At 57.9% G+C, this 20,533-nt stretch overlaps 2 protein-coding genes across 2 annotated transcripts in view; both read left to right on the top strand.

Annotated features, from left to right (window-relative positions):
• The window catches only part of LOC103610192 (homeobox protein SIX3-like), a 9,483-nt gene extending 3,536 nt beyond the window's left edge, over nt 1-5,947 (top strand). The window contains exon 2 of the mRNA XM_008594432.1: nt 5,154-5,947. Within this exon, the coding sequence (XP_008592654.1) occupies nt 5,154-5,947 (794 nt within the window). The remainder of the gene's footprint in view (nt 1-5,153) is intronic.
• Nucleotides 5,948-6,287: 340 nt separating this feature from the next.
• On the top strand, nt 6,288-8,947 carry LOC103608123 (homeobox protein SIX3). Its single transcript, XM_008592596.1, has 2 exons — nt 6,288-6,859; nt 8,700-8,947. Exons 1-2 carry the CDS (start codon nt 6,288-6,290, stop codon nt 8,890-8,892), a joined length of 765 nt encoding a protein of 254 aa, XP_008590818.1. The 3' UTR covers nt 8,893-8,947.
• Nucleotides 8,948-20,533: the final 11,586 nt, after the last annotated feature.

Raw genomic sequence — 20,533 nt, 5'->3', positions numbered from 1 at the left:
GGGGGGGGGTGGTGGGGGGGGGGGGGGGGGGGGGCGGGTGGAGGTAGATAGGCTGTGATACTCTGCCTTCTCTACTGCCAACTGTCATAACATTTGACTGTTTGGGCTCTGTGGATGGTAGGGGCAATGATGATTTGGGGAGCTAGCTGTCCACCTTTTCTCAAATCCAAGCTCTAGCACACTAGCTGCGGCAGTTAGAAGAGAATCCTTGGGAAGAAGTGTGTGGCCTCCTGGGCAGTGAAAACCAAAGGAACTTGGGGAGGGAGGATGATGGAAAGCTGACCCTCCCCTGGGCATCTGCCTTCTGCCATCCCAACATTAGTCCAGATGAACCTTTAAGGAACAGGGGTAATTAATAGATTTGCAATTGGCCCTCTTGAGGAGAGCTTGGCAGTGTACTCCCTGGTTTAGATCCTGAGGCCACAAAAGCCACAATCAGTATGGCTCTTATAACTCAAGTCTCCAGCCCCTCTCTGTTGGGGCTGGGTCACCACAGAACCCACCCTCCTGGGCCTGGCAGTGGAAGGTGCCATGGCCCAAGACAGAGCCAAATTTCCCTTGTTTGAGAATGTGGGGGGTGGGTGGGGGATAGAGAGGCCTTTAGCGGGCGCCGGGCTCATTAGGCAGAGCGGGGTGCCGAGAGGTGCGCGCCGCCAGCCCCTGAGGCCGCCTTTGAGCCGTCGGGGCGGCTTCATTAAGCAGCGCTAACAAGGCGTACAAATGCCGGGCGCAGCAGCTTTCTTGCAATGCCGGGCCTTAGCAGGGCGCCGGGCTAATGAGGGTCACTCAAAGGGGCTGATCAAATATTCAAATTTCCCCGCACGCCGGGAACTTTTATGCACGGAGAAAGTTGAGGCAACTGAGCTGTGTTTACTGTCCGAGGCGACAATTGCTTGGAGCGCGGGTCCCCGGAGGCTAAGGCGGGGGGCGGGGGCTCGGGGAGGGAGCAGTTGTTGTTGTTGTTTTTCAAAGGAAAGTAATGGGGTCCTTGAAGGGCTTCGCGGCTTCCCCGCCTGCGTGCTGCGCTCCCCTGCGCCCTCCCTGGCCACCCGCGCCAAACGCCTCAGTTTGTAGCTTGCGGGGAGGCACAGACCGCCCGCCGCCCGGCCAGCTCCCACCTCGGGACGTCCTGGGGGCGGAAGAGGACATTGCCCCCGGGACAAACCACCCCCGCCCAGCCGTCTGGGTCTGCTGTTTAGAGCTGAGCAGGGCCGAGTGGGTGCAGCTGTCCCGGTCTCTGCAGACTCCTTGTCTTTTCCTGGAACCCGAAACAAGGAGAGAGTGGGGGGTCTCTCAGGCACTTCTACTGGTGGAGTTCAGACTTTCCCAGTGCTGAGGTTGGGGCTGACATTTGTAAATAAATGGCCAATGGGCCTGGTAGGAGGAGAAAACTCTCCAGCCCAAACACCCTCTCTTCTCTTCTGCACCAACTGAACGCTGTTCTTCCGATCGCTGGGGTTGGAATTGAAGAGGGGACGATGGCGGCAATTTTGTCCTGCACAGGTGACCTCAGCCTGTACCCGCCCAAGTCCCAGACCCCTTAATTTGAGCAGCCAGAGGCCAGGGGAGAGACCTCGAGGCCCCATGGGCTGACCTATCCACCTCCTCTGGCCGCTTTGAGGAACCCAGGATGAAGGCGCCCTCTGCGCTCCACCCCCTTTAGGAGTCCCCAGATCAGCAAAGTAGGCGGCCTGGGCCCTGGAACCCGAGGTCCCTCTGCTCTTACCCTCCTTCCTTATGCCCAGTGCCTGGGAATTTGGGAGGGGAAGTTCTGGTGCTCGACAGCTCCTCTTTTCACCCAAACACACATTCAGCATCCCTAGACCCACCCAAACACACGCCCTCAACATCCCTAGACCGAGCCCCTGCGGAATGTGCCGGGAGCCAGTCCGACCATCCGCACGGCTCGACCAGCCGCCCCGCCTTCCTGCCCAGCTCTCGGGACTCTCAACTTACGGGCTCCAGGAGGCGGGCGCGGTGCTTCAAACCAGAGCAGAGGCGCTGGCGGCGACGGGACCGCGAGGTGGGCTCGGTGGGCGGCGCGGAGCTCGGCTCTGCGGGGCGGCACAGACAGCCCGGGGCTGCCACCCGCCCCGCCAGGTCCCGCCGCACAAAGCCGCGCGACTTGCCGCTGCCCTCCGCCCGGCTTTCGCTCCCAGTCGCGGCCGCCACCCGAGCAGTCGGGATGTGGCGGGTCGGCAGTCGCCTGGGCAGAGGCTGGGGGCAGGGGTGTCGCAGAGCGGAGATTCAGCCCCCCTTGCCTCGGTTCTCCGAGTGATGACGGTTTTCGATTTCAGCGCTTTCGACAGAGCCCGCGGCACCTGCCCAGCCTCCCTCTGGGGCTGGCCCGGCAGCGGGGAGAGGACAGGTCGCCCCCACCCGGAGGCGGGGGTTGCCGGGACGGGGAGGGGACTGGCCGGGTTCGCCCGCCCGCCCGGCGCCTGGGTCCCCGGCTCCGGGGGATGCAGTTTCGGGGTCACGAGCTGCTTTCAAAAAGTTGAACACAATATTCGGAAACCCACCCGTAGGAATTCTCCCCCCACACGCGGCACAATACCCACTCCCCTCCCCCTTTTCATTCCTTCCTCCCCCGCTTCCTCCTCCTGCCCCTTCCCCTCCCACCCTTCAGCCTATAATCCTTCCCCTGCGAGAGAAAGGGAGTGGGAAGAAAAGATGAAGTGTCTGTTTTTGTGTCCCAACCTTTGGGCTCTTTCTGGGCCGGCAGTGAACGACCGCCAAGAGCTTCGCAGCTGAGTGGAAAAGGGCTCCCGGCTGGGAGGAAGATGTATGCAGGGCAGAGACCACTGAAGTGAGGCTTGGAGGGTCTTCCCTTTGCGGAATATTTCTCTGCCCAATTCAGCGAGTTTAGGACCCGCTGTCCTCGGCTGCATCAGGCTGGGTGAGCCAGCATGGGCTCCCAGCGCAGCCCAGAGCCTCCCTGAGGCCCTGGTGCCGCCAAGACTGCTCGCACTGCTCAGCCCTCGAGGTCTGGTGCTGCGGAAGTCAAGGCCCGAGCAGGGCCTAAGCGCAGAGTTTAAGGATTGGGACCCTGTGGCTCCAGACACGTTAGGTCCCCCATTTAAATTCTCTCTCAATTTCTCTTTCTTTCTTCCCTTATTGAGATCTCCAAAGTGGTGTGGACCCGGTGCCTCGCCCCCAGATCTGCATCGGAATGCAGAAAAGATCTTAAAAAAAAAAAAAGTTTTGAATTCCTCAATGATTTCTCTTCTGGAAAGGCAGCTTAGGATAATTATTTCAGCTTTATTGAGGGCAGATTAGTTGAAGTCTGGGCGCTGCGTTTCAATACGCGTTGTACACGGGCCGACAATGTGGGCATTGTTGGCTACTGTGTGTGAATCCATTCAACATATACACTTTTTAACACCAAACCGAGTCCTGTCTAAATATACACAGTGCGTGGGGAAAGACGTCTCTGACCCCGACAAATCTGCGTAAATCACACTTCCATAGTTACAGAAGCCTCACAAAGGGAGGCCCGGCTCAAGATGCTGATTACATCTTCTTAAAAGCAACATACCTAAGAATAAATACTCATGCCTGGCCTGGGGGCTGTGGTGGTCGGAGGCAGGGAGTGCCATGTGCATTCTACAGGCCTCTGGGGATCTGTTTTAGGGTTGCAGTGTTACTTTTTCTGGAGAAATTAGACAGGTTTTTCTTTTTCTTTCTTTTCTCTCTCTCTCTCTTTTTTTTACAATATGAGCAAACAAGTAATTTTCGGCCTTATTCGCTTCCTGGAGGTGGCCTCCAAAATCTGGGTGTTTTGGGGGGGCTGGCCTGTAGGCCCAGAACTCCTTCTGGTGTGTATGGCGGGGGGAGTGGGCATCTACGGACTCCCAGGGTTCTGGAGGGTTTCACGGCTCCTGGTGCTTCTCCACAACTCCTGAGGGAGGCGGCCGAAGTCTGGGGAGAAACAAAGAGTAAGCGTCGGGTTGCTTTTTAAGATGGAAAGAGGTGCACTGTTGCTTCCCCCGATACTCTAAAACACAGGGTGATGGAGGAAATCAAGGCTCCTCGGCTGGGGGCAGAGTAGAGAGAAGCCCAGCTGATGCAGAGGGAACTGAGGTGAATGTAGGCCACGGGCACCCACCGAGAGGCCAGAACGGCCTCCAGCATCCTGGGTCCCGGGCTCGGGCTCCCGGGTGTCAGATGCCCCTGAATATGGGATCCTGGCGGTCACCGAGGCCGCCGCCAGGGTCGGTGCGCGGTGGGCCCCATGATCTCATCTTTCCTTTTCCCCCCTCGCCACTGTTAGTGCTCACATAGGCAGAAAGAGGACGCCCGACGTGCACACCGTGTGCAAACCGTGCCCTGGGTGGCTGGCGGCCTCTCCTCTCAGCCTTCCGGAGGCAGGGGGAGCCTCTTGCCTCCCAAGGAAATTCATCCCATTCAACGACCCGTGCCCATGGCTTTTTGAATTTCTGGATCAACTATTTTAGGGAAAAGGGAAGGAGGCGGCTCAGAGACAAGTTAGAGAGAAAGGAGAGAGAGAGAGAGAGGAGAGGAAGGGGAAGTGGCGAGATTAAGAGTTGCAAAGATGAAAAAAAATTCTCTTTCCCCCCTTCTCCTTCTCCTCCCTCCTCCTCTTCCCGCTCCCTCCTCCTCCTCCCCCCGACTCTGGCTAAGTGGTAAAACCGTCCTTACGTTCTCGGTATTGATTGGCAGGGCTGACAGTGATTGGCAGCGGTTGTCGTGGCAACGCCACAACGACACGCCACAGACCAATAGAAAAGCGAAACAAAATGTTTCAACGCTGCACTCACTGTGGATTTAGGGGAGATATTATGAGCCGTTGTCATTAGGGCGATTGCCGTGGCCTCGCCGCATCTCGGCTCGGCGGCGGCTGGCTCTCCGCTCCCTCTCCCCGTCCGCGCCGGCGTCCTCCTCTGCGCGCGCGCGCCGGGCCGCTCCCCTTCCTCCCTCTCTATGTGGCTGCGCGGGCGCGTGTGCGTGTGGATGTGTGCGGGGTGTGGGTGTCCCTCGCGCCCTTCCTCCTCCCCCTCCTCCTCCTGCTCCCCCCTCCTTCCCCTCTCCTCCTCCCCCCTCTCCTCTCCCTCCTCCTGGTCCTCCTCGCCCCTCTCCTCCTCTTCCTCCCCTCTCTCTTCCTCTCCCTGAATTTTCTCCTCTCCTCTCAGGTCAGTCCATGGTATTCCGCTCCCCCCTAGACCTCTATTCCTCCCACTTCTTGTTGCCAAACTTCGCCGATTCTCACCACCGTTCCCTACTTCTGGCGAGTAGCAGCGGCGGGAACGGTGCGGGAGGCGGCGGCGGCGGCGGCGGCGGGAACCGTGCGGCAGGCGGCGGTGCTGGCGGAGCAGGCGGCGGCGACGGCGGCGGCGGCTCCAGGGCCCCCCCGGAAGAGTTGTCCATGTTCCAGCTGCCCACCCTCAACTTCTCGCCGGAGCAGGTGGCCAGCGTCTGCGAGACGCTGGAGGAGACGGGCGACATCGAGCGGCTGGGCCGCTTCCTCTGGTCGCTGCCCGTGGCCCCTGGGGCGTGCGAGGCCATCAACAAACACGAGTCGATCCTGCGCGCGCGCGCCGTGGTCGCCTTCCACACGGGCAATTTCCGCGACCTCTACCACATCCTGGAGAACCACAAGTTCACCAAGGAGTCCCACGGCAAGCTGCAGGCCATGTGGCTCGAGGCGCACTACCAGGAGGCCGAGAAGCTGCGCGGCCGCCCACTGGGCCCGGTGGACAAGTACCGCGTGCGCAAGAAGTTCCCGCTGCCGCGCACCATCTGGGACGGCGAGCAGAAGACGCATTGCTTCAAGGAGCGGACTCGGAGCCTGCTGCGGGAGTGGTACCTGCAGGACCCCTACCCCAACCCCAGCAAGAAACGCGAACTGGCGCAGGCCACCGGCCTCACTCCCACACAAGTAGGCAACTGGTTTAAGAACCGGCGGCAGCGCGACCGCGCCAACTGAGGTGAATGTAGGCCACGGGCACCCACCGAGAGGCCAGAACGGCCTCCAGCATCCTGGGTCCCGGGCTCGGGCTCCCGGGTGTCAGATGCCCCTGAATATGGGATCCTGGCGGTCACCGAGGCCGCCGCCAGGGTCGGTGCGCGGTGGGCCCCATGATCTCATCTTTCCTTTTCCCCCCTCGCCACTGTTAGTGCTCACATAGGCAGAAAGAAGCGGCGGGAGCGGTGCGGGAGGCGGCGGCGGCGGCGGCGGCGGGAACCGTGCGGCAGGCGGCGGTGCTGGCGGAGCAGGCGGCGGCGACGGCGGCGGCGGCTCCAGGGCCCCCCCGGAAGAGTTGTCCATGTTCCAGCTGCCCACCCTCAACTTCTCGCCGGAGCAGGTGGCCAGCGTCTGCGAGACGCTGGAGGAGACGGGCGACATCGAGCGGCTGGGCCGCTTCCTCTGGTCGCTGCCCGTGGCCCCTGGGGCGTGCGAGGCCATCAACAAACACGAGTCGATCCTGCGCGCGCGCGCCGTGGTCGCCTTCCACACGGGCAATTTCCGCGACCTCTACCACATCCTGGAGAACCACAAGTTCACCAAGGAGTCCCACGGCAAGCTGCAGGCCATGTGGCTCGAGGCGCACTACCAGGAGGCCGAGAAGCTGCGCGGCCGCCCACTGGGCCCGGTGGACAAGTACCGCGTGCGCAAGAAGTTCCCGCTGCCGCGCACCATCTGGGACGGCGAGCAGAAGACGCATTGCTTCAAGGAGCGGACTCGGAGCCTGCTGCGGGAGTGGTACCTGCAGGACCCCTACCCCAACCCCAGCAAGAAACGCGAACTGGCGCAGGCCACCGGCCTCACTCCCACACAAGTAGGCAACTGGTTTAAGAACCGGCGGCAGCGCGACCGCGCCGCGGCGGCCAAGAACAGGTCAGTGGCATGGCGGGGCCCGCGGCCTGGCTACAGCCTCCGGGGCCGGGAAAGGGAGCGGGGTTGAAATGGGGGCGAGCGGGGCATGGTAGGGGCCGCCGCCGAGTGCCAGAGAAGCCGCGACTCCCTGGCCAGGTGGAGAAAGTTTCCGCTTGCCCGGGACGTGTGGAAGAGGAGGCGGGCTGTGGATTTCTTGACTGCTTGGCCCTAGAGGGGCTCTCGTCAGGACGGAGAGTGTGTGCGTGCGGCCCGAGTGCCCACAGGCCCTGGTCCTGGCCCCTGGGAGCCGTAGCCTTGCGCTGCACCCGAGCCCGCCTCCTCAGTCCCGGCCCCAGCTCGGTGCTCCTCTGGAGCCTAGAGACAAGGAGGGAAGGAAATCATTCCTTGCCATGTGGTTCATATTTCCACACATTGCAAAAACTGAGAGGAGTCCACGAACGTCAGGGAGAGTAAAGTGAACCTAGGTCCCTGCCACAAAAGGAAAAGGCCGGCGGCCACTGGGCTGCCGGCCTCCTACCCACGACATTGCACATTGCCTGACCAGGAGCAGGAGAGCCGTTTGGAGTGGAGAGGCCTAGTGTGTGTATTTGTGTATGTGTATGTGTGTGCGTGTGCATGTACTTGCCCTCCTGCTCCAGCCAAGGAGCATCCCTTTGGGTCTCTAAGGTGAGAAGCGGACAGGAACAGCCCCGTTGCTGGCAAGTTGGCCACAAATTTATAAAGTTGTGCTGGGCCTGACCGTCGGTGGAGCTATGCCTGGGGGAAGTAGGAAGAAAAAGAACTATAGAGAAAGACGGAGAAGGGGGAAAGGAGTGGGGAGGGAAAGAGAAGGAAGGGAGTAAGTTGGGTGAAAGCCCTGATACGGAGCTTGTGTCCCTGCCCAGTTAGGAAAGCACAGGGCCTGGTATACCGCAGGGAGCAGGGCCTTCAGCTGACAGTTGCTGGTGGCTGGAGGCTGGGTGTGAGCTACTGGAGTGCGTTTGGGTTTAGGTGGCTCAGGCCTGAGTCACAGCTCTCTCATCCCTGCCTGTGGAACCCACATTTCGTCGGAAGGGGGGAGCACCCAGGGCCAGGCAAAATCCTCCTTGTGGGAGAACTCGGAGACACTAGGTTCAGGCAGTAGGATCCCGACGCAGAAAGGGAGCAGCCCCGGAAACTGCTCTGCGTTCCTTTTCCTGCCTTTCCCTTCACCGTTTTCTCTCTCCCTCCTCTTTCCCCACTTTTCCGCCTCCAGCTTCCCTATTTTCTCTTCCCCTGATCCTGCGCTCTGCGCAGGGATCCAGAGAACTAAGCTGGCCGGTCCAGCCTGGGAGAGGCGGCGGGTGAAAAACCCCGCAGCTCTGGCTGTGTGTTTAGGCAGGCAGGGACAGGAAGCACTGCGGGAACCCTACCGATCCCATGGAAGCCCACCGAGTCTGAAGAGACTCAGGATCTAGGGAGGAAGACGCGCCCTGTCCCTCCCCGACTTCTGCTCCTCCAGGGCTCGGTGTCCTGTGCTGTGTGCGCCCACCCCTCCCCAGGAGGCCGGCCTCGTGTTCTACCTCTCTCCGAGGCCAGCCCCTGTGTGGGAAGCCTTGAGAAGCTCCCGATACCGAGAGCCAAGACCTGGGCTGGAGAAGTTCTGGGGCGCTCAAGGAGAGGCCGGGTGCCTGGAGGAGGGCATGAGCGCAGAAAGCAGCGGAGACGGGGGGCGGCGGCTAGGGGCGCGCGATTGGGGAGGCTGGGGAGCGCGGGCAGCGGCAGGCCCGTCTCCTGGCGGTGCGGGCGCTGGGAGGAGGCGCAGGGGAGCCGGGTGACCGGCCGCTGTGTCAGGGAGGGCGCGGCTCTCTCTCTCCCGCAGGCTCCAGCACCAGGCCATCGGACCGAGCGGCATGCGCTCGCTGGCCGAGCCCGGCTGCCCCACGCACGGCTCGGCAGAGTCGCCGTCCACGGCGGCCAGCCCGACCACCAGTGTGTCCAGCCTGACGGAGCGCGCGGACACCGGCACCTCCATCCTCTCGGTAACCTCCAGCGACTCGGAATGTGATGTATGATAGCCAAGGCCTCCCTCCTCCCGCTCAGTCCCCTCCTCTCCCTCCTTCTCCAAACCCTCCTCCTCTTCCTCCTCTTCCTCCTTCTCCATCCCCAGAGCAAACCGAAATCAGGATACACAACCGCGCGCACACACACACACACACACACACACACACACACACACACACACAAGTCCACACACACTCCCACCCCAGCCAAAAATATATAAAAACCAAGAAAAGTAACAAATTAACTGCAAACCATCAACAACCCCCAGCCACCATCTACTACCACGGCCACCCCAAAGGACCCGGACGCCAACAGACAGTCACAAACGCTGATGTTGCCAGCAGAAAACATAAAAGAGGTGACAATTGTATACTTTCTAGGACAAGCACGGCTTCTCCTTTCGGTTCCCATGGACCCGGCACCCCACCTGCATGACGATTTATTTGTATCTGGGAAAATATTCTCTCTAGTTTAAAATGATTTAAAAAGAGTCGACTATACAAAGCCAGCCGCCACGACGACAAGACTACAAAAGCAAAACAGACAAAAAGAAAAAAGAAAAAAAAAACCCCAAAACAAAAACCCACCACCTCCGTTCCAAATTTGTTAAAAAAAGAAAGAAAAAATAGAACTCCTTGAGAGGGAAATAGAAAATGTTTCTTGCCTTTTGTTGCGCTCTCTCTGTTTTCTCCTCTCTCACTCTCTCTCTCTTCTCTGTTTTTAAGTCCAAGTATTGGTCAAACAAGATGCAATCTTCTGTTTTTTTGTTCAGCAGACAATCATTTTCTTCGTAAGCACCTTTTTCTCTCCACTCTGTCACTGCCTGTGTGGGTACTGGTTATAAATGTGGAAAAAGAATAGTTATGACTGTAACAGATTTTTATTTTTATTTCAAAATTTTATATGAATTATGTATATCTTAATGATCGGTCATTTTCCCAGTTTGTAATCTATGTGTAGAAATTGCCTGTATATGATCTTGCTTTTTCTCCTCTCCCTTTCTCTTTCCTCTTCCTCCCGCTTCCTCCCTCCCTCCCTGCTCACCCGTCTCTTTCCTTTTTGGGGCTCCCCTCCCACTCGGTGTTCCTAGCGTCGACCTGGCACGGCACGGCACGGCGGCCCGGGTTAGGAAAAGGGACCCCGTCGCTAGTGAAAGCGGAGAGTGAGACAGTAGTATTCTTATGCAAAAGCTATTTCAAATATTTCTTAGCTGCTTTGGAGGTATCTCTCACTCCCTGTAGGGCGCTTTTACTGTTATCTTAAACTGGTGTTTATCTATATGTAAAAACTTTCTAAAGCAAATACAGTATTCTCCATTTTCTTATCACTCCCAGAGACTGGTGTTTTTGTCCGCTCCTGGCTCGCGGCCCCGGGGTGCAGCGGCCCGGCCTTCGCTTCCACTGCGGCTCCGCTGCCTTCGGAGCTGGGGCAGCGTTTCAAGGCTGGGTCTGAGCTTTTTCCGGGAGGGACATTGGGAAGACCGAAACAGGCCCTTCGGGAAAGAGCCGAAGCCGAATCCTGAGCGAAAAGGAGGAGAGGGTGCAGGGGGAGGGGGCTAAGGCCGGTTTTTTCCGCGGGGGATGCCTAGCCTAGATCCCCCAGACTCGCGTGCAACCAGGGACTGTAGCCTGCTGCGGTCCTTGTGGGTCCTTGGGTTATGTTGGGAGTCTTTCGGCTGTTGTGGCTTTGCTTTTTTAAAAGGGGAGACTCACAAGGTCGCTAAACCTAAGCATTCATCCCAAGCAGAGAGGGCAGATTTTGTCTTCGTTCTTTTCTTGGGGGGACGGAGTCAACTGTGGCCCAGGCGGGGAAGGTGGGGGAGCGAGGGGAGGAGGTAGTTGGCGGAGTTTAGGGCCTGGAATCGGAACGGACCCCCTCCTCACCGCTCCTGTGTGTCTGTATGACTGTGTGACTTGCCTTATGGCTCTCAATCTGTCTCCCTGAAATTTCTTCCCGTCTTTTGGGATCAGCCGGAATCTCTCCAGCCCCTAAGACATTTCAGAATTGGTTTACACTTTATCACGAAAACCAGAAAAATCATCGCCTCTTGCTAACCATGCTCCCGCTGGCCCCAGGCCTCCCTGCCCTGTGCAGGGGCCCCCACAGTTCCCTGGGATGGTGTGGCTGGCGGCACCTCTGCAGCTCTGGCCTAGGGCAGCCTGCACCCGAGGAAGAGCTGAAGAAGTAATTTCAGAAAACTTGCCTTCACTTGAAAGTTCAATTTCCAAAGCAAGGAGGATTAAGGAGAAACGTGCCTGGAATTTCGCGCCGTTTCCAAACTAATTTTGACTTCCGATTTCCTTTTGTCCCCATTCCCGGCAGTGCCAGGGTGTTTACATGGGCCGGGCTGGGCAGAGAGGGGGCCTGGCCCTGAGGTGCCCTGGGTTCTCAATTGGGGCCTGGCGTGCCATGCTGGGAAAGTTTCCCGCATGTGTCCCTACTTAGAAGGAGGGCATCCAGCCGACCTCCTGAGCTTTCAAGTTCTATGGCCTGGCACGCAGTGTCAGAATCTCTGTGTGTGCTCACTGTTAGGGAGGAAAATGTTCCCTGTATTGTCACATTTCAGGCAATATTGATCTAGTTGGTAGGAGTTTGGGAAAGGGACTGCCTGGATTCTACCTAGCTTGAGACTCTGTTCTGGGATAAGGAGCTCTGTCACTTGCCCTCATTTTTTGATAGCCAGTCACATACTTGACTCAGACAGAGCTTAGGCCTGGAAACCCGAAGAAATGGCTGCCTCAGAGAGGAGGGTCTGGATGGACCCTGCTCAGCCAACTAACCAGAATTGATGGGTGGAAGGAAAGGGGTGACACTGTGGAGAGTGACTCTTGGAGGAGCATAGGCAGGTGACACCAGGGAACAGGTGCCTTTTTGTCTGGGGACAGGGGACAAACCTGGAAGTTAAAATGCTTCCTTCTCTCAACATACCCTACAGAGAAAGCAGGTTTACTCCACTACAGTAAACAAGCTGTCAGACTCCACAGCAGCCTTCAGCTTTGGAGGACCTGAGCCTTGCTGGGTGTCACCTGTCGTTTATCTATCTTGCTATCCAGCATCTATCACTCTCTCTCTCAGCTCCTATTTCTACCCAGATCTGCACAGATACCAATACTCTGCTCTTTGCCTTTTCTGACCTTACCTACAGGTTCCCTCCATAAGGACATGTGTGCTTGTTGTGGGTACTATATGTGTGTGCAGTTATGAATGCTGGGCTTCCACCTCTCAATCAAGGTCTGCATATGAAAGGATGCGTGTGAAGTTTGGTATAAATGTATGTACAGTGCATCTGTGTGTGCCCAGTATATGTTTTCATGTATACTGCATAAGTATTCGTGTGTGGCTTGGGCAGTTTTTATGTACCTAGTTCTGCAAAGAATGCCTTATTAGAATGTCTCCAATACACCCACAGGATGCTGTGTGCGCACAACCTTTCTGTTCAGCGGACATGTATCTTGTGGGTCTTGGTTCTGGTGTGGACATGCATGGATTCCCTTGTCAGTCCACAGGTATGACTGCCAGGCTGCCCACCCCTAACTGGCCTTCCTATCTCTTTAAGAAATGGGCATTCATTGACGGGAGGGCAGAGGGTGTTGGGCTCTTTGGCTTTCCCAGTCTACCCTTTACACTGACATGCTGGAGATATTATGGTTGATTTGGCCTCTGCCCCTTTAAACATTGGAGTGAGGGAAAAGAGGCCCCTTTCTGTCCATATCTCTGCCTTTTACAGGCTGACTGCCGAGATTCTCTTTCTGGGTCCCTCAAAGCCATGGCCAAAGTAGTCAATGTCCAATGGACACTCAGGCAGAGCTGGAGGACAAGGCTGGGCTGAAGCCCGGCATGCAGAAAAGCCATCTCAGCTGTTGTGTGCAGCCCCCACCTCCTGGAAACATTGCAGATTGTGCCTGGGCCAGGGCTTTGTGTGCACTGGTGTGTCTGCTCTTGTGTGGGCCTTATGGGCCTGGGTCAGGCCAGATAAGCACACCTACGTGTTAACCATGGGTCCCCTCTGACTGCTCAGCAGCTGTGGACTGGTTTGTCTCCTAGTGTACCAGGGTGTTCACACCCACCACCCTGTGCACACCTCCACTCGATGCACAACTCACTTCTGCCCAGTGCCCCAGCAGGTGCGCTCTGGCTTGGAGCCTTCCCGTGTCTTAGGCCTCTTTGTACCTGGGCTACCTACTCTAGGGTGTGAGGAGCTTGAGAAATAACAGCCAATTTGGCGATATTCTCTTCATTCCTGCCTCCCTCAAAGAAACACAATGGCAATCCAGGATTTGCGTGGGAAACCTGAATGGGCGGAATGGGGTGTGAAATTGGGAAAACCAGTATCAAAGTCCTTGACCCCTAAAAGCCACCTGTCTGGGGAAAGATAAGCCAATCTGTCCTTTCTGGCCTGTTAACCCCCCTCCCACCTCAGCCCTCCTTCCCTCCGTGCCCCTAACCCTGGCCCTGATCTCCCATCCAGCCTCTCTTCTTGCCCTCCTCGAATGCTGTGGAATCGACTGCTCAGTGCCAGCATGGTTGATTATCCATGGCGAGACTTACAACTGGTTAAAATGAAATGACCCAGAAGCTGCCACAGAGTGGGGCAGAGATGCCGAGCAATAGTGGGCCTGGAAGCACATGAGCTTGGCCAGTCCCGGCTGGGATTGGGGTGCAGGTGGTGGAACCAGCCAGGGGTGGCTGACTTTGGGTGTGGGGCTGGCTCCAGTGAAGAGCTGAAATAGCCAGGCCCAGGCCTAGGGTGCTGAGTGGGATGGACCTTGAATCCTGGTGTAGGCTGTGGTGGTAGAGTAGCACTCCCAGCATCTTCTGAAGGAGAATGGGACAGCCTGATACATTCTGGACCCAGCGCATTGCATGGGTCACCAGAGCTCTCAGCTTGGTCCCAGGCTTGTGGTGCATCGGGTGCACCCCGCCTCCCCAAGCAGAGGGTGTCCCAGTCTCTTCTCCCTCTCCCCATCTTCCTCTGCCTCTGTGGCCCTCTCGGTCCCTGCCTAGGCCTTTGTGTGGCTGTCACCTGGAGCACCGGCTGCTGCCTCAAGGGCTTTCCTGGGCCCTCCCCCTGTCCCCACCACCCCCAGGCATATGGGCTGAGATGCCTGACCCCCGCCGGGATGCTCGGGCCCCAGGCCCTAGCGCTCAGGCCCCTCAGCTTCCCACCACCCAGGCCCTTTCCTGTCCCAGCTGAGCTGAGCCTCCCCCACCCCCATGTGCTGGCCTTGGTGGCAGTCTGGCCTGAGGGAGGGCGGGGGAGAGAGAGGGAGTCAGGGAGGAGGGGAGCAGTACTAGCCCGGCTCCGATTTCTCCGGTCAGCTGAGCACAACTTTCCATTCGAGTGTATTCATGCAGCGGCTGATTGAGCTCCGCTGTGCGGGTGGGGCTCTGCGAGAGGGGGCAGGCACAGCCAGGCTGACAGAGGCTACACCACACACACACACACACACACACACACACTCTCTCTCTCTCTTTTTCTCTCTCTCCCTACCTCTCTCTCTCTCTCTCAATTCATCTACATAAATATACCCTCAACTCACATGTTATATACACACCTCACCTTCAAGCCATATCATCATAAACACTGTATAGCCCTTTCTCTCACACACCCACATGCCCCCAGAGTAGTTTCCCAACACCCATAGACTTCCTTCCCTACACAACATAAGGCCTGCCTTTCTGATTTACCCTTTACAGATTCCACACTGATCCTCAGGCACAAACACAAGAATCCTTCATCATCCTTCTCCCCTGCAGGCACACTCATTTGGATGCATACACTCCAAACCTGCACAGATGCACACACAACATGCCCAATCTCACAATTGCACCCTCCTACAGAGCTATCCAGATTCACACCAATAGAAATACATATCTGCATAAAACAGCATTAGCACCAATAAACATTTAATGCACAGCCTGTTATACACAGTGGGCTGGGACTCACCAAAAGTTCACACACAAGATAAGCAACAAATTCAGAGAACACGGCCACCACACATTCACCAAGACAAACACAGAGGACATGCAGAGGTAAAAGAAACCTCCAGACACAAATACATACCTATGAGCCAACCCAAAGTCATAATAGAAATACCTCCCAGAGGCACCTCAACCTCCAAACCAGGTGGCCTCACTCTAGGCACTCAGAGGCTGCCTGTTTGCTCAACCTCACCCACTCCCAGAACACACATTCACATACACATGAAGCTAAGAAGACAGGTAGGGAACTAGTTCAGCACCTTCAGAGAAAAGCCTACTCTTGGGAGTGGATAGGTCAACAGAGGCCTTCATTTTATAATCCACTACCAAATGCCCAGGGTAGGCTGTTTTGCAGAGTAGGAAGAGAAGGGATCATAAAGAAGAGGGAGAGGTATTACAGAGTGGAGAGAGAAGCAAAAGGAGAAGAGGAAAAGGAGAGAGGGGAAGCAAAAAGTGCGGAGGGAGGAAGAGAGGGAGGGGGGGAGAGAGAGAGAAGAGGAGAGGAAAGAAGGGACAGGAGCAGGAAGGATTAGAAAGAAAATGGGTAGCAGCTGCTTCCCAGGCTCTTCCCAGGAAGAGGGGCCACTGTAGCATGGAACAATTCAGTGTCCAAGAAAATGCCTACTGGAGCACACTGCATTGTGGCTGCTGGACCTGGGAAGTGAACTGAGTACTGCAAGTGTGCAGCCTGGGGCCCCAAAGGGCCGGTTCCCCCTGTGGGCTGGGGAGTCCAGGCAGCTTCCTCTGCCCAGAATAGGCTCACCCAACAGGCACACCTTCACACGCCACCCCTCCCTGCATTCGGTAGCAGTCTCTCCTCTCACACTACACATGCTGCTCAGTTCCCATCCTATTTCCCCCCGCCCCATATATCTCTATTCAGGCGACACTCGCAGCCATCCCCTGCACACACACAGACACACACACCTCTGCCTCCTACAGTGTGCACTGGCACACCACCCTCTTCTGCACAGGGATGAGCTCCCCCACAGCACATCTCCACTCCTGGGAATGATTCTCTACTTTCTTTTTTTGGTGGCTTGACCTGGATGTTATAATACCGATCCAACCAACTGAGCTAACCGGCCAGCTCCCTGACTCCCCACTCTTCACGAAGAAGCCCAGGACTCTCACCCGTTTATACACATACTCTTTCTAGAAAAGAAGAGGGTCTTAATCTTCAGGAGTCCAACCCTTCCGACCCGAGGGACTGGCAAGAAAGGAAAGCACGGGCAAGTCATAGACGCGTGTACGTGTCTCCTCAGGCTGTGCCTCCACCCCGGCACCGCCAGGCTGCTCATGGCGGGGCTCTGGGACGAGACCCTTTCTGTGCGTGGGTGGAGGAGCTACAGACCAGGCAAGCACAGGCCGTTCTCCCCTTGGAAAATAATGGGGCTTGGGGCAAGGGGCGAGCTCCCTGGGAGCTTCTCAGATCCCTGGAGGTGAAAGCAGAAAGAGCGTGTGCGGCCCAGGAACCTAAACGGAAGATCCGCGGGGCGGAGGCACGGCCCAGAGGTGAGCGGCGCACGGCGGGGCGTGTGGGGGGCAGTCCTCCGGGGCGGGGGTCTGGGAAGACGCGACGCGGCTCTGTGGGTGTGTGCTGCCCTGGATCCCCGCTCCGCCTCCCGGCCTACGCGGCGCGCTCTCGCTGGGCCTTTGTCCCCCCTTCTCTGGCTCGGACTCTGTCTTTCGTCTTTCGGGCCGCTGGGAGGCGCTGTGGCCGAAGCCCCGGCCTCTCCCGGCCTGACGCGGTGGTCCTCCCGCCGCGCCGCCTCTCCGGGCTCCGGGTCCCCGCCGTGCTGGGCCACCCCAGGCGGTGGCCGGGCCTGTGGCTGGGGGCGGTCTGGAGCCTTTCCAGGTCGGCACTGGCTTTAGTTTGTTGGATTTTGAGTTGAGTATTTACCATCATAATTAATTTGCGACCATTATGGAACAGAAATTCTTAGCAAGGCCCCTAATGACTGACCGCGCTGCTAATTACGGGCGTGCGCGCCTCTGGCTCCGCAGCTCCGGACGGGTGCCGCCGCCTCCTGCCTGCCCCATCTCGTCCCGGACGCACTGGCGCGGGCCGGGCAGGCCACACTGGGAAGAAGGACAGAGCACGGACAGACACGTATGCCCGCACATGCGGGGGCATGAAATCCAGGCTCCGGCCACCACTGCCGTGGCTTCTGTCACACAGCCAGCCTCTACCTTCACCCGCCACACCTGCGCATTCGGTGCCCCTGCGGTCTTCCTCGCCCGCGCGCTCCCGGTAGCTGGGCAAACACTTCTCCGAGATTCTTTGTTGGGACCGCAAGACGAGGAACCGCGAGGGAAGAAAGAAGGGCGCCTAGGGCGGGGCGCGGCCGGCCCCAAGCTCCGCGCGTCTGGGAGCGCCATCGCCCACGCATCCCGCGCTCGGGCCTTGCAGGGATGCGGCCCCGCCGGGAACGCGCCGCCTGCTGGGACCGGACTGGAGAGGAGCGCCCCGCAAGGGGCTGCGTGCAGGCGCTCCAGGAAGCCCAGAGCAAGAGCGGGGATTTCGGCGAGCTCCCCTCCCAGAGGGGACCGGCTTCCGCTCGAACCACCAGCGCTTCCATCGGGCTGGGACTCGCGTGTATTTGGGTGTGAAGTGTGTGAATACATGTGAACTTTGCTGAGTGAGCAGCGAGACTGTCGTGCAGATTCCTGTGAGATGCAAGAGAAACATCTACCTCGTGCGGGTGACGCGTCTACCTACAGATGCTCCTGGGGGCTTGTGTGATGTGTGCTTGTGGGTATGAAGTATCCGACTTAGTCCAAAAATATCAACTAAGTTCTCCAAGAACTGAGGGGAGAGGGACAAGCACAATTTAGCAGTGCCCTCAATTTGTTCACAGTCCAGTGGGAGGCACGGTCGAAATCGTCAGGTAAAAACAAACAACAAACAAATCCGGTGGAGTGCACCGAGTGTTTCCGGGAGTAGCAACTTCGCGATCAATTGCGACTTTGGCAGTGGGGACAGGAAAGGCTGCTCAGAAGAGATGGCGTTGACCCAGAAAGATGAATCGGATGGAGTGGAGGGGATTACAGGCAGGAACCGCGGGAGCAAAGGCGTGGAGGAGGTGCGCGTTTCAGAGGGCAGCGGTGGATGAGACTGGACCCTGGTGGGGCCCATGGGGGGTTGAGTCTGAGACAAGGGTGAGGGGGGTAGCTACAAGGTCGTGCAAGTTGTGTGGCCTTGGTCCCAACGGCACTGGGGAGCCAAGTAAGACTTTATAAACGCCTAAGTGGTTATATCCAGATCTCTGCTTAGGAACTGTGGCTGGAGGGAGTGAGGCTGTACACAGGAAGGCCCTTTGGAGGCCAGTCCGATGGGCAGGCAAGAAGTGAAGAAGGCCTAAACTAAGGCGACAGAACTGGTTACAGACATTTTCAAGGAGGAATGGCGAGGACTGGATGACCAGTTGGAGGCCTCTGGGCTCCCTGATGACCCGATTTCAGTGCTTGTCCCCTTTTCATAGATCTGTGGCTCGGTCCTAGATCCCACCCTCTGACTTCAGTTCCTCCAGAAGCATCGTGACCTTCTGCTTCACACGCGCCCGCACGATCTCACACATGCTCTTTAGATGGGTCTGTCGGGGGACCCCGTGAGCCAATCAGACTCGTGCACTTTGTTCTGTAGTCTTCCCTTAGCCAGAATGGGAGTCCGGTCGGGCCTGGTCTCCTATACCCACCCATTTCTGTCTTAGTTCCACCGCGCAGCACCATCCTCTCTCTCTGAGGGGGCGCTGGGGTGAAGGTGGATGGAGAAAGCTTCAGTGAGTCCCAAGCCCCGAGTCCTGGCGGGTCCTCCAGGAGTAGTTGGGGTGACCCGAAGAGACCAGCACCCTAGGTGAGTGGGAGCGTGGCCCGCACGAAGAGTCCCCGAGGGTCAGAGGTGGAGCAGGGGACCGAGGACGCGCGCCTCTCAGCTTCCCCAGAGAGTCTGGCTCTGGGCGCGGGCTCTGCGCATCTTCTGCGCGCGCCATCTCCTGCAAACCGTTTCCGCGCTGCCTCCTTGCCGCGGGCGGCAGGGGACACGACAGTCCAGTGCGGGAATCTGCCGTTGGAGCAGTTAGGACACTCAGGAAGCTTTCCAGGAGGCGGCAGCGCTTCCACGAGGAGACGGCGTTGGCTTCGGAGCCGCCAGGCAGCTTGGCAATCTCGTTATTGAACAAACGAGGGTTTGGAGACCCAGAGAAACGGAGTGGGTCGATCAGACTCGTTTTTTTTGGCTGCTAGTCCTGTGATCCTTCCACCGCACCTCTCGGCCTCGCACACCTACTCCTCGAAAACCTGAAGTGCACATGTGCCCGGGGCATGTCTATGCCCGTGGGTATCTGCGTGCGTGGCCTTTGTACGATTCCGCGCCCGCACATGTGTGTGCGTGCGGTGTGTGTGACGGGTGTCGGGGAGCAGGACAGAGCAGCCTCAGCTTGCAGACCTGCTCTCAGGTCCTAGCCTGAGCGGTGAGTGGCAGCGGATAGAGGTATGCGGGGAAGCATGGAGGCGGGCCACTGCTCTGTTCCCGCAGAACAGTCCCATACGTGGTCCCCGCATGCGGAGCGAGCAGGAAGGAAGGAGAATGGATCCGTTTCCCTGGGGGTGGGAGGGTCAGGGGAGACGCAAAGGAGGGGAGCGGGTCAGAGCAGCTGGATTCCATGATGCCCTCGAGAAGTTTCCAGACACTAGTTTAGGAACTTCTAGGAGCTGGAGACCCGGGGAAGCTCCTTTTCCGTCTCCGAGGACTCCAAAAGCCTGGCCGCAGCACCCAGCCCTCGATCTCGCCGTTCCGCTGCCGAAAGCCCCTCTGCTCTGGCTTTAGCGCACCCAGGCGACAAGCAAAAGCAGGTCGCAGGCGGGCGGCTGCGCGCTCTCTGGAACCATTGGCAGGTTTTTGCTGCCACCTCGCGGCGGTAGCGCAGCCTCCCAGCCCTCTGCGCCGCGGGCTTTGCCTCGCATGCGAGTTGCCCTGGGCCCTCGTCCTCCCGCCCCGTTTTCTCCTGCTGGGCTTTTCGCAGCACCTCTTCCCCCGGGGATAGCCTCTTTCTACTCTTAAAGAGGTCTGTGATGGACCAAGCCCTGGTTTAGACCAAAGCCCACCGTTTTGCGTCTGTAGGACCCTGCACCCCGGCCTGTGGGATTTGAGTTCACTTTTCCAGCTCCGTCCTCTTGCTTTACTATTTGATCGCGTAGCTGCCCCCTGGATGTGTAGTACGTGTCTCAGGCTTCATTTCTCCCGCACTCTTAACTTCCTCTCCTGCAGATGCCTCCAGGTCTCCTGCAGAGGCAGAGTGGGTCTCTCCTCCACGATGATAATCTGTGTCGCTGGGAGCCACGCAGACCTAGCACCTACTCACCCTCTCCACTTGCTGAGCGTCTGCCGTGTGCCAGGAGCTGTGTTACACATCCGGGACGGCGAACGGCAATGCAGACCCTGCCTCTGCAATCATGGTTTATTGGAAGCAAAGACATGCAACACATAAATTATAATTTAAATGCCATATGGAAGTATGAACAAAGAGGGAGCCCAACGGAGGGCATTTGAAGCAGATCTTGATGGCTAAGTATGAGTTTTCCAGGCTAGTGGGAAGAGAAGGACTATCAAGGGCCTGGGAAGAGCATGTCCAGAGACACTCGTGTGAGAGAACACTGGGTACTGAGAGG

Source organism: Galeopterus variegatus, unplaced genomic scaffold (genome assembly GCF_000696425.1).
Source record: "Galeopterus variegatus unplaced genomic scaffold, G_variegatus-3.0.2 Scaffold13, whole genome shotgun sequence".
Taxonomy (NCBI): domain Eukaryota; kingdom Metazoa; phylum Chordata; class Mammalia; order Dermoptera; family Cynocephalidae; genus Galeopterus; species Galeopterus variegatus.
This window is presented reverse-complemented; position numbering and strand designations above follow the sequence as displayed.